Source organism: Eutrema salsugineum, unplaced genomic scaffold, assembly GCF_000478725.1.
Source record: "Eutrema salsugineum unplaced genomic scaffold, Eutsalg1_0 scaffold_12, whole genome shotgun sequence".
Lineage (NCBI taxonomy): Eukaryota > Viridiplantae > Streptophyta > Magnoliopsida > Brassicales > Brassicaceae > Eutrema > Eutrema salsugineum.
The window spans coordinates 6,361,974-6,375,164 of record NW_006256895.1 but is presented as its reverse complement, the minus strand read 5'-3'; the positions used below and the strand labels follow the sequence as shown (position 1 = coordinate 6,375,164).

The 13,191-nt window shown below is 40.3% G+C and overlaps 1 protein-coding gene and 1 non-coding gene across 2 annotated transcripts; both read right to left on the bottom strand.

Moving 5' to 3' along the window:
- Positions 1–4,599: 4,599 nt before the first annotated feature.
- Positions 4,600–5,622, bottom strand: LOC112089148. The gene is made up of 2 exons (XM_024160126.1): positions 5,340–5,622; positions 4,600–5,249 (listed from the first exon to the last, which is right to left on the bottom strand). The coding sequence occupies exons 1-2, from the start codon at positions 5,620–5,622 to the stop codon at positions 4,600–4,602; spliced, it is 933 nt and encodes a 310-aa protein (XP_024015894.1).
- Positions 5,623–11,727: 6,105 nt separating this feature from the next.
- On the bottom strand, positions 11,728–11,832 carry LOC112089576. The gene has a single exon (XR_002901211.1). It is a non-coding gene; the product is annotated as a small nucleolar RNA R71 (small nucleolar RNA).
- Positions 11,833–13,191: the final 1,359 nt, after the last annotated feature.

Sequence of the window (13,191 nt, the reverse complement as noted above, 5' to 3'; positions counted from 1 at the left end):
ACGAGGCGATAAGGAAATATTCCGAAAATTTTGCCCGAGATTTTCGGCTAGGCGGTTTAGATAGTTAGTATAAATATATGATGTATGCAATTCATTCCGCCAACTCTGGCAACCCTAAGCAACAAAGACTAAACACTTACAGCAATAAAATCCTCTTTTGATCTTACTATTCTTTCGATTATCCTAGAAGTTTCAGATCCCTTAGTTTCTCTTCACAAATTCTGGTTGTGCGAATTTTGGCTCACACAACGCCAGGAATTCAAGACGAAATGATTGCACGAGAATTTCATCTTTTGGGGACTTGAGACGAATTCCGACCCCTGAACCTCGATGTGACGAGGATCCATCGACGTGGAGAATCCACAATTCACTTGTTGGCTGCTCGACGATGAATTCCTTCGGTAGCTCGATTAGGCAGTCGGCTAGAACTTAAGACTTGGCGCTGATTCGATTTTTATAATCGATGTCGTATTCACTCAACTAGACAGCCCATTTCGCGAGTCAGCCTGACTGGCTCGGGCTATGCAGAATGGTGCATAGTGGCTAGTTGGTTAAGACAGTGACAGAATGTGACTGAAAGTAGGGTCGGAGCTTGCAGGCTGAAACAACAACTGCCAATGCTAGTTTTTCTAGGGTCGGATACCTGATCTTGACATCGATCAGTGACTTGCTAACGTAGAAGATCGGTCGTTGCTCACCTCTGTCCTCGCAGACTAGGACGCTGCTGACCGCTGCTGCCGACATAGCAATGTACAAGTACAAGGTTTCACCGTCTTCCGGTTTAGCCGATACCGGGGGCGTTGAGAGATATGTTTTCAACTGATGGAAAGCTTCTTCGCATTCGGTACCCCATACGTGGTGCTTGTTTCCACGGAGAAACTGGAAGAACGGCAAACATTTATCTGTCGACCTGGAAATGAATCTGTTGAGAACTGATAACACCGTAATTTGACCACTTTTATGGATCATAATAATGTCTTATGCAGGTGTATTAACCCTGTTTTCAATGGTTTTTAAGGTGTTTCAATTTTTAAGAGTTTCAAAAGCCTTTTCAGGAAACTTGTGAAAAAGATATGCAATTTGGAACAAATGATCAGTTTTGGATAAATGCAGACCGTCAGAAGTATGGAAAACGATTAAGACCTTCTCACCGTCTGATCACCCCCAAAATTTGAGACAACATAGAGGATATAACCAGCTTTTTAATGCACTTAGATTGGAGACAATCCAACGGTTAGATCTTTAGATATTCCCGATGCAATAAAGATAGAAAATGCAGTCTCGGAAGACAGCACAAGTCGGGACCGCGACCAAAGCATGGTTCCCCATGGGTACAAGCACCGCGACTGCGGCCAGACAACATTAACTTCCTAGACAAACTAATTAAAGCCCAAGTCGATTCTTTTATTATTTTTGAAGCCCTAAGTGTCCAAGAAAACTCCAGAAGCTATAGATACCCCTTTCAGATCATTCTAAAGGGTGTGTTTGTGTGTGTGCCTCAATTTTACAAAACCCTAGAGAAGCCGTCGGTTCTGAAGAAGAAGCCGCCAAAGTAGTGCATCATCGCGCCTCCACCTGCAACTCTGTTCTTTGTTTTTCTTCTTTGTTCTTTTTAATTACTAGCAGTCTCAATACGTTCATGATGCTTTGTTACAATATGTTTGATTAGTTTCCCAATTGGGTTTAAAATGATTTTTCAAAGGGAATTTCATGTGTCTCATCTATGAATCGATAGATTTAGGATTTATAATCTTCTAGGTGTTGTTCGTTAACCTTAATTCTTACTTCGTGATTCTCTGCTGTCCACTTAGAATTCGATCTAGATATGCTATGTTGCGAAAGTTTTCATTGATTGTCTGACCTAGGGTGAATCGCCCAATTGATGCGTGTCAACTCCGTGAGGGAACAAGTTTTACCTTTAACAAAAACAAATGAAAGCCGCAAGTGCACAGCTAATCAGTTGTAGTATTTAGGGATCGAATCCACAGAGATTTTGTGTGCCTGGTATTCTTCTACAATTTCTAACTTTATGTCTAGACTAGATTGGTTTTAGAGGTTGGTTGTTTTTCACGGATTAAAATAAAACGAAAAAAGCAAATAAATCTATCCTAAGGAACAAGTTGAAAAATCGAATGGAAAGCAAATAAAGCAAGCAAAATATCGAACTAAAGCAATTGAAATGCAGACCTAAATAAGCAAGTAAAAATCGATTGATTTGTAAACTATGGCTAAAAACGCTGAGCTTTCGGGAACTCTACAGGGATCATAATCAGTTTTAACACTAGGGATGACAGATTGGGATTGACGGATATCAAAATATAGGGTTCTAGAGCTAGAGTACGGCGGTATGACTACGTCACTGCCGTGATCATAACCAACTGTTTCTCGCAACCCTGACCAGTAGGTTTCCACTCTAGCCCTGGAAGGGAGAGAACGCAAGAGCTGCACAAGACTCGTCAGTACTCACAATCTCGCCGCAGGTAGGTTTCCACTCCTACGAAAAAATCGCCTGTTTCATTCTAGGTCTGATACTTAATGAAAACTTTCGCAACACTAACTATCTAGATCAGATACTAGGTGATCAATCAAGCATACATGCAATAAGAACGAGAATAAACAGAGAACAAAGTTAAAATCCCAGATCTATAAACCTAGATATCTTAATCGATTATGAGAGCCCCTTTCGGGAACCCTAAGCCCAACTCGGGATCTACTCAGACATGGCTGAGGTCGACATCATCATTGGTTTTAATAAAAGTAATCAAAAACAGTAAAGAAAATAGATGAAAGAAAGCTTCTCTATTGAAGAACTCAGACTTGAACAATCTTCTATAAAAATCGCATAAAAATGGCTAAAGGAAAAGGGTTTCTGTAAAAGTATGAAGGTTGTGTCTAAAAACGACCTAAATGACAAGTATTTATAATCTTCAATACTCCATGGTCTCTAGGGTTCCGGAATTGAGGCTGAGATATGACTTTAGGCTTCAGAAATATGGGTTTTCCCTCTATTCTCCGTTCTCTACGCAACCCAGTCAACCACTCGATGTCGAACCTTCACTTCCTCGGCTCACTTCCATGATGGTGTATAGTCACTTCAGAAATATGGGTTCCGGAATTGAGGCTGAGAAATGACTTTGGGCTTCAGAAATGACTTTGGCCGGCCGCGGTCGGGAGTGATGTAACCGTGAGAAATAGGTAGTTAGCCGCGGTCGGGAAGCTTGTGACCGCGGGAAATAGGCTGGTGGTCGCGGTCGCGTGACTTGCTGGCCGTCTACGAACATCTCCGGGGCAAATGGGGTATCTTGAGATCCAACCGTTGGAATATCTCCAAACAAAGTGCATTTGAAAGTTGGCTGATTCTTCTATAAGTTGTCCAATTTTGAGGGTGATCAGACGGTGAGAAGATCTTCGTCTCTCCATGAGAGTTCTGACGGTCTACATTTATCCAAAAGAGTCTTTTTGTTCCAATTTATGCCTCTTTATCCCAAATTACCTGAAAAGTTTTTTAAAATCCGAAAACATAGAAATCCTTTGAAAACCTTTGAAAATGGAGTAAAAACACCTATGAAAGACATTAAAGTGATCCATAAAAATGGTCAAAATCCGGTGTTATCAGCAATTCTATTATAGGACTGGAAACCTACCTATAAATGAGTTGTGAATGTTGATGAGTCTTTTTTAAACTATTGCATCTACTCTCTTCCAGGGTCAGAATGGAAACCTACTGGTCAGGGTTGCGAGAGATAGTTGTTTAGTGCTGCAAAAGCAGACTATTCATACTTCCATGCCTCAAATTCTAAAACATACGTAGTCAATTACCTTTATTATTTACTTATTTTCATCATAGGTTTAGTCCATGAGTCCCTGCAATACCCTTGAGCCCAGCGTTTGTTTTCTATTGTTTACATTCTCCGCTTTTCATTCGATTTTCCTGCTTTCACTTGCTTTTGTTTTCAATTGCTTTTTTACTTGCTTTTTAGTTTAGATTTAGTGACAACCAAAACCAAAACCCAAATCTGTTTAGTTCTAGTCTGATTTAAGAATTAGCGTGAATTTGTACTGAAACAACTAAGTCTTTGTGGATCGCTACCATAAGTACTACAGCGCACATCTGTGCACTTGCAGACATTTAGGGGTTATAAATTAAAACCTGAAGCTTAGTAAAACAGACACCCTGCTTTTGTAGCATCAAGGGCGGCGATCCTTCCGGTTAACTTCTGGACCTCTTTCTTCGAGGTCAGAGACGGCAGATCTAAGATGACGTTATCTGTTTTGGATTGGCTTCGATTCCTCTCTCGGTCACGATATATCCGAGAAACTCTCCTGTTGTTACACTAAATGTGCACTTAGCAAGATTAAGCTTCATCCTGTACTCATTCAAGATGTCGAAACATGACGCAAGGTGACCGAAATGGTCCTTAGCGTATAATGACTTGACTAACATGTCATTGATGTACACTTCCATTGTTTTTGCCGAGCTGGCTAGCGAACATACGGTTTACAAGTCTCTGATATGTTGCACCCACACCTTTGAGGCCAAATGGCATGACCTTGTAGCAATATATCCCCCGATCTGTGATGAACGAAGCCTTTTCACGGTCATCGGAGTGCATCAGTATCTGATTGTATCCCCAAAAAGGCGTCCATAAAGGATAGCAATTCGTTTCCGGCTGTTGCTTCCACAAGAGGATCAATGTGAGGCAAGGGGAAGCTGTATTTGGGGAAGGCTTTTTTCAGGTCGGTGAAGTCGACACAGATCCTCCACTTTCTGTTCTTCTTCTTTACTACCAATAGATTTGCTAACCAGTCCAGGTATCGGACTTCCATGATTGAACCAGCCTTAAGAAGCTTTTTGATCTCGTCGTTGACCGCTCGCGTCTTTTCTGGTTCGAGCTTGCGTTTTTTCTGTTTAATCGGCTTATAGGTCGAATCAACGTTTAGCTCGTGGCAAGTGATCTCCGGGCTGATTCCCGGCATGCCGTCGATGGACCATGCGAATGTGGCGACGTTCTTCCGGAAGAAGTTGACGAGTGCCTCCCAGATATCTTTATCGAGTTCAGCGTCTATTCCTACGCATCTCTCCGGATTGGTTGGATCGATGCCGACCTGTTCGACAAGGCTTTGCTTTGGTTGGGCGAACTCGCTTACCACCGAAAAACTGTCTTTCTGGCAGGGGCCTATGATGCATGTTCGTGCAAGACTGAGTTTGCACTCGGTGAGATGGCATTGCCGGGATATGGTCTGAGTTCCTTTTAATGTGTATATTCTGGATGGGGTCAATTTGACTCACTGGTGGAAGGTGGAGGCCACATCTTTTATGTCGAACAACCAAGAAGTACCTAGGATGGTGTTGTCAATCTCCAGCTTGTTGAGGACTAGAAACTTGATCATTCGAGCTGATCCTCCGACGTAGATCGGTACGTTCACCGTACCAACTGTCATTGTCTTATCTTCGGTGAAGCCGGTTAGCGACTCCATATATGGCTTGATTTCTGAGTCCGGGAAATCCATGTTCTTAAGGGTTTCCTTGAAGATGACGTTCACCGAACTGTTGATCCGTATCCTGCTTACCTCGACATCACCAACCTGTAGTTCGACGACGAGGCAGTTGTTGTGAGGCATGTATACTCCATGTAGATCGGCGTCAGTGAAGAGTAAGGTCACTGTAGCCGTTGTTGTGGAAGGGTGGCACTTGAAGTTTGGCGGCTATACTCGTCTAGCACCCGAACTGAATAATTACACGATTCCAGTGCTCCAATAATCATGTTAACCTTTTTCTGTATTTGGGAACATTTGCTTCCCGGTTAACTGCTTCATGGTCTCGTTTAGGGGAAGCAGTCGGTTCATCGTCGGAGTCGGTAGCTTTAGCGGGCTCTTGGTTCTCGGACTTGTTCTGTCGAAGGTTTGGTCGTCAGAGGCCGGGTCAGGGCACGTCTGTAACAGCGACCTCCCCCTTGTGGTACTGCTGTAGCAAGAAGTCTCTTAGATGTCTGCATTCTTCCGTGCTATGCCCGTACCGTTCGTGGTATTCGCAAAAACGTTCACTCGCTGGCGTGTCATCCTCTCGGTTCCACGTGTTCCAAGATTTCGGGGGCCAACCTGTTTTTGAATTTGAAGGTCCGGCCTGGTTTACCATCCCAGTTGATTTTCTGGGCTGCAGTTTGCCCCTTGGATATCTTTAACCATTGGGGTCGGGGGTTGGTTAGGCTTTGTTGCCGAGTACTGGCGATCCTTGGCGGCCTCCTCTTTTTCTTCCGCGATGAAAATATTCAATTTATGAAACGCGTCTTCGAGAGTGAGGGGTCTGTTGCGACGAAGTTCCTTGTGGAACGAGGACTTATACCAGGTCTTCTAGTATAATGCTTCGAGGGCGGCTTCGTCATCAACTGTGCACTATGCTATGATCTCCTTGAAGCAGGCCATGAAATCTCTAAGGGACTCGGTCTCTCTCTGGGATATTTTCCACACGAGTTTTCTGTCCCATGAACATAGAAAAATGTTTTGCGAATTTGGTCGAAAGCTCCTTATAGTTGTCGATGGAGTTGGCTTCCAGCCTAGAGAACTAGTCCAATGCAATGTCTTCGAGGTCTTCGACGAAAAGGTGGCATTGGATGGCATCCTTCTGTTCGGCCTAACTGAACTTTAGCCGGTTTATCACGATCTCGAACGACGTGAGGAAGTGCCTAGGATCTGAGTTTCCTTCATATGGTCGTAGCTTTAATTTCTCGAGATTAGGCACAGGAATGTTGGTTATCCGGGAGGTGAATAACGTTTTCTGCGCTTCTTGGATTACTCGGTCGATCTTTGGTGCCGAACTGGTTGTCTGATGGAAATTTGAGCTAATGTCACGTAGTTAGGCTTGCATCCGCTCAATTTCTAGGTCGTGCGTGGCTTCCGGGGTGTGCGACTGGGGGATTGGGATTTCGAACTGCTAGACCACCGAACGTGCTGCAGTGTGTTGTTGATTTCCCTCTCCCTGGAAATCGCTGATAAGGTTCCATCTTCTAAGCGGACTCTCTTGCTGCAAGTTGGTGATCTGTGCAGTGAGGGTTGCGAACTTGGCATCGTTGCTTTTGACCAGCTCCTGCATCTAAGCGGCGAAGGCGTTTATGAGTGCGGTTAGATTGAAGGTAGCTATCGTTGCATGTCGGGCTTCGGTGCTGGTTGGAGCTCCTACTGAACTCGGTCATACGTTGTCTCTTGAGGTATATACTGAAGGTCGGGCCGGGCTATGTTCGCCATCGCCTGGAGGTCCGCCGACCTGTGGTGGGACCTGCCTCGGGTCGTTATCGAACATGGTGACTTGGCTCCCGACTTGGATAGAGGTCGGTTGTGCTGCGTCTGTCATCGTTGTTCGAAGGTCGATTACTGAATCGGCCCCACAGTGACCGCCAATTATTGACTATAGATCTCAACTTAAAAGGGTCAATTTGGTAATTCAAGGTCGTAAAGACTCTTTTTATTAATATATCGAATTCGGAATACAAATTTTTGGGTTCGAAGGTTTCTCGACGAACTGGATACAATATTAGTGAGCTCTCTATTCCTTGGAAAGGAGTCCAGCCCCTTGAACAGTAACTGAATCCCATGTGTCTTAGGGTTTTCTCCCTCTAATCCCACCAACTTTTATCATTGGGTCTTATCACTGATGGACCTTCAAATCAGGCCGAAGCCATTCCAGCATTGACCATCATAAACTGGCGGTCTATACCGGACCCAACCGGGTTGTAGAGCATACCACCAACAGACTACATCCCTATTGCGCTTATCAACTGCACCAACCTTCAAAAGCTTGAAACTTTCCTACAACAATTTTGATGGGCAGATTTCAAAATCGTTTTGCCAGACAGATTATGTTGGCAATATATCAGTGCTCGGAGCTTCAAACGATTGATCTCAATCTCAATTATCTCAACGGAACAATCCCACCGGCAAAATTACAAAACCTGAAAGATCTAGTACTTAATTCGTGACAAACAAATTTGAATAACATATTTTCGAGCTCGTCTAGAGTCTATATAGTGGAAGTTATTCCACTGATTTCGAGAGGCCCATGACTTTGTGATTTCGAGATCATATTGAAGCTGAATTGCTAAAGATTTAACTGTCTATTGTGCACAGTTTATATCTGATTTAAGGAGAGCCAAGTAAACAACTGTATCTAAAAGAATATTCATTGCTAGAAAAATGTCGAAAGAGGTTGAAGAGAGACATAGATCATACTGGAATTGAATTGCCAAAGCTTTAACTTTGATGTCGTTTTTGTCTTACATTGGGTGATTTGCATTTCTTTGTAGACATGGAACCCGAAATCCAAATCAGAACCTTATGCACAATTTGCAGGAGAATTGAGGAAGCTAGCAAAAGATATGCACAATATGCCCGTCCTATGCTAGGAAGAAGATGAAGACAGAACACTAGGGTGACAGTCACAGAAAGAAGAATTCACAAAGGTAAGCTCGCTACACAGAAATTCACGAGGAATTTTTTTTTGGGTTTACTTTGGGTTTAGATTTTGGGTTGGTATTAATTTTGTTAATCCATTGAAATCGGGTCATACTCTGGTTTGATTTTATTTTTAATTTGTTAAGCTTCAGTGGTAAATTGTAAACCGATTTAAATCATGGTCTGGGTGGTTATTAGTTTTGAACTTTTATATTGAAGGTACATAGATTTCAAACTTTCTAATTAGGAAAAATAAGTTTTCAACTTTGCAATTGGGAAAATTTAAGCCAAGGTCGAACATTTGGTTGAATCTGTTACTATATAATATTTTTGAGGGGGAAATATATCGTTTTTCCTAAAAAAATAGAAAATGATATTTCTCCGAAACAGGTCCAATGAAAAAACAATAATACAAACTAAACCGCTAGTTTTACTAAAGATCATCAAGATTTTTGTTCACCCAATTTAGCAATTGAAACATGAAAATAAGAGAACCTATCAAGAAGAACATAAACTCATGTACTAATCTGAACCTCAGATCAAAGCCGGATATATAAAGTGTAGAACTTCATGCGGGATAAAACATTATCTGATATTGCTCTTCCTGGAATGAATGTTGACTGATTTTCTGATATTACTAGAGGAATACCTGTGTATATACATGAGTTTTTCTAATATCATGTTTTTTTTCTTTTGTTTATCCCATCTATTCTATTAAAACAGAAGCATTTTTAGTGCCTGTTTCCAAACATACCTGAATTTTTTTAAAATATTTTATTTTATATTATATCAAATTTCAAAAATTAGTATTAATTTAGATATTGTTAGATTTCCTTAAATATAGTTTATATTTAATTTAAATTTCAAATTATTCGAAATTTTTTTCAATTAATTTTAATTACGAAAATATAGATTCCATTTAATTTAAAATTAAATAAAATTATAAATAAATTTATTACGAAATTTTAGATAATAACTTTAGTTATTTGAAAATTCTTTGAATACAGGTTAGATTTAATTTAAAATTTTTAATTTAAATAAAATTTTCATAATAACACAAATGGTAAATGAATATCTTATTATATTTAATCATAATCAATTGGTCTAAAGTATAAAATATTTAATATTGATAAATATTTATATTATACAATAATATGATGGAGCAAGTTAGAGTTATGCATTTATAATTACAGTTTTATTCAGATTAGTTTGTCAAAACATGTTAAATATTAAAAAATAATTTGAGATAATTAAACGGACTTGTTAGCCAATTCATAGATATGTAGATTGTTTATGTGTAAATTTACATAATAACAAAGTTCATAATTAACATTAGATCAATATATATTTAATTAACTCATATCCTTATTCTACTAATATAGAAATTTATAACTATTCAAAGTTAAACATGATTACAAAATTCTTGATTTAAAAAGAAATAAATAATAAAATGAAATTTTATAAAAAATATTATATTAGAAATAAAAATAAAAAAATCCCGTGCGGATGCACGGAGTTAAAATCTAGTTAGAAAATTAAAAACAATGTCAAAACATTCGTTCTTACAGTCGATAATAAGTTAACTGAACCAGCAGCAACCACTAGCCACTGTAATTTTCCTTCCAAGGAACTCTATTGGTCATCATTGAGTACTCCATTAGTAGGCTATTCTCCTTCAACACTGCTAGCGCAATCCTAGCTTCTTCCACAACTCGGCCTTCTTTAACACCTTCTCTATTTCCATTTTCTATGATTCACTCAGAGCTTTCTCTGTGCACTTCTTCTCAGACTTATAATTCTCCAATTCTACCTTATCCTTCACCAGTGCCAGTTTCATGTTAGCAACATTCCTCTGCAATTTGTTTGTAGCTTCTTCTTGAATAACCTTACTCTCTCATCTCCTCCATTTCTCTCACTTCCAAAACCCCAGTTTTACTTTCTGTCATTTCTTATCAATTTCAGCTCTCGCTTTCCCCAAACCCTATGCTTCCTTCTCAAAGCTCTCATGTTCGATTAAGCTTGAAGAAAGCTTGAGCAGCAAGCTTCCTAGATCAATTAGGAATAGTTATATTTAGGAGTTATCTAAATATATTTAGGAGATATCTAAAGAAAAGGAAATTTGTATTTCTAATTGGTTTAGGATTTAGGAAAACATTCTCTATATATATGAAGTTACCAAAGTGTGGTAGACTCATGAGTCTATAGAGAGAGTTTTGAGAGCTTTAAGTTTTGAGTTATTTTCTTTAAAGCAATAAAGGTGTTTTCTTAATCTCAAAGTGTTAAGCTTATTTGGTATCAGAGCCAAAACAAAGATCATCCGATACAGCAATATGGGCGATATTGTTCTGGTAACTACCAAGCTGAGGGAGAGCAGTCCTTCGCCTATACAATTTCCAATGCTTAATACCACTAACTATACGGTATGGGCGATTTGAATGCAAGCAGCACTTAAGGTGTACAAGGTTTGGGAAACGTTCGATCCCAGAACAAAAGAGGGAGACAATGCCCTTGAAAAAGACGATATGGCCAGAGCTCTTTTATTCCAATCGATACCCGATGTATTAACTCTGCAACTCGGAAACTTCGAATCCGCTTAAGTAGTTTGGGACGCAATAAAAACTAGGAATATGGGAGCTGACAGAGTTAAAGAAGCAAGACTTCAAACATTAACCACTAAGTTAGACCGAATAAAGATGAAGGAAACAGATACCATAAAAGACTTTGTCGGGAAGCTTTCGGAGTTAGCTACGAAGTCAACCGCATTGGGAGAAGTCATTGATGAAACAAAGCTTCTTAAAAAGTTCCTCCATAGTCTGCCAAGAATAAAATACTTTCACATTATTGCGGCCCTAGAGCAAGTCCTTGACCTCAAAACAACCGCCCTTTTCAGCAAGCAAATCAACACCGAAGACAAGTTAGGAACCATCGCATAACTGATTTTGACGCACCTACTCAGAATTTTCAAAATCGATCTGCAATTCAAGTACCATTCCCGAACCAGAATGAGTTTGAAGTCAAGCCTCAAATCATCGCTTTGGTGAAACAAAACCAGTTCCATGGAGTTCCTTCCGATCATCCAATGGATCACATTGAACTCTTTGAAGAAATCTGAAGCATGATGAGGATAAACCAAGTTCCAGCAGACTATTTAAAGTGTAAGTTGTTCCCTTTTTCATTAGCAGATAAAGATCACCGTTGGTTGAAATCTTTGCCTGCAGGATCGATCACTAACTGGGAAAAATGTAAACTGAACCATTTCTATATAAAGTCAAGGTCGAACTGATTGAGAACCAAGATCTAAAGTTTTCAGCAAGGACCGGCTGAACCCTTCTATGATGCCTGGGAGCGTTTTAAAGAGTATGAACGTGACTGCCCTCACCATGGATTTCCCGGATCAAACCTGCTGAGCACATTTTACAGAGATTTGCAACCAAAATACAAAATTTCACTTGATACATCCAGCAATGGAGATTTGGGACAGAAGACGATAGCACAAGAAAGAGTTCTCATCGAAAATTTAGCTCAAACCAATAGCAATGACTACCCGGAATACGATCGATCGACGAAGCAGACTGGAACAGATAACAAGGAGATAACCGAGTTGAAGAATATGATGAGCCAGCTTTTAAAAAGCCACAATCGCCCAATCCATGCTTGAGAGACCAACAATGCGTACAAGACGAAGGACCTTGTGATACCGATCACACTAATCCAACCTTTCAAGAAGAAGAAGTGAACTATGTAGGAGCACAAGCACCATATCCGAATTGCTTCAACAACGGTTTCAACAATAACTTTTGGAATGAAGACCACAACAATCTTTCTTACCGCAATCCAAATGTGGAAAATCCTCAAGACCAGCATTACCCACCGCTCTATAAGCCCTTCCAAATTAAGTTTCAAGGTGGAAATTTTGGATGGACTGGAGTCTTTCAACTGCGACAACCATACAACTATCAAGGTACGGGATTCAACAATCAATTTGGACAGCAGCAGGGAGTCACAATAAACCAGTTAGCTTCGCAAATCGGAAGACTTGAACAGTCCATCCAACAGCTTGTTATGACAAACGAGAAAGCATCTAAAGACATGAACGTGAAAGTGGATTGCATGTAAAATGACCTGAACGGGAAGTTTGAAGCTTTATCTTCTCACGTCAAAAAGCTAGATGTCCAAGTTGCCCAAACAGCCGATTCAATGAAGAGACAAAATGGAGCTCTTCCTGGGAGAGTTGAAGACAACCCCAGGAAATTTTGGAATGCCATCACCACACTGCCTGAAGAAGGAGTTGAGGCCAAAGGAGATGATAAAGAAGCCCCAGTCTTTATATCTCTCTACAAGGATGTCGATGCTAAGCAACCACCATTCAAGGTACCTCAACGTTCCCCGTTTCAAAGGCTTACAAAAGCCGATGATCTGGGATGTTTTCCTTTCCAATGTTTCATTTCAAGGATCAAGTTCACAGACTGTCTATGCGATTCAGGAGCCAATGTCAACATCATGTCTAAGACATTTACCAAAAAATTGGGGATAAAAACCTTAAGGCAATCGATGGTTAAGGTGATCTTTGGAGATTCATCTCAAAAAGATACCGAAGGGGCGATTCATGACGTACAAATCCTAGTTGGGAACAAGATTGTTCCAGCAGATTTTCAAGTTCTGGAAATGGATCAAGACAAGAAGAGACCACTTATATTCGGGCGACCATTTCTAGCTACAATAGGAGTAGTAATAGATCATGCAAAC

What these genes read in the sequence shown, in the direction of transcription:
- LOC112089148 (XM_024160126.1), bottom strand. Translation starts at nt 5,622, where the DNA reads ATGCCTCACAACAACTGCCTCGTCGTCGAACTACAGGTTGGTGATGTC. An exon ending in GATTGACAACACCATCCTAG is followed by an intron (nt 5,250 to 5,339) that starts GTACTTCTTGGT and finishes ACACATTAAAAG; the next exon opens with GAACTCAGACCATATCCCGG.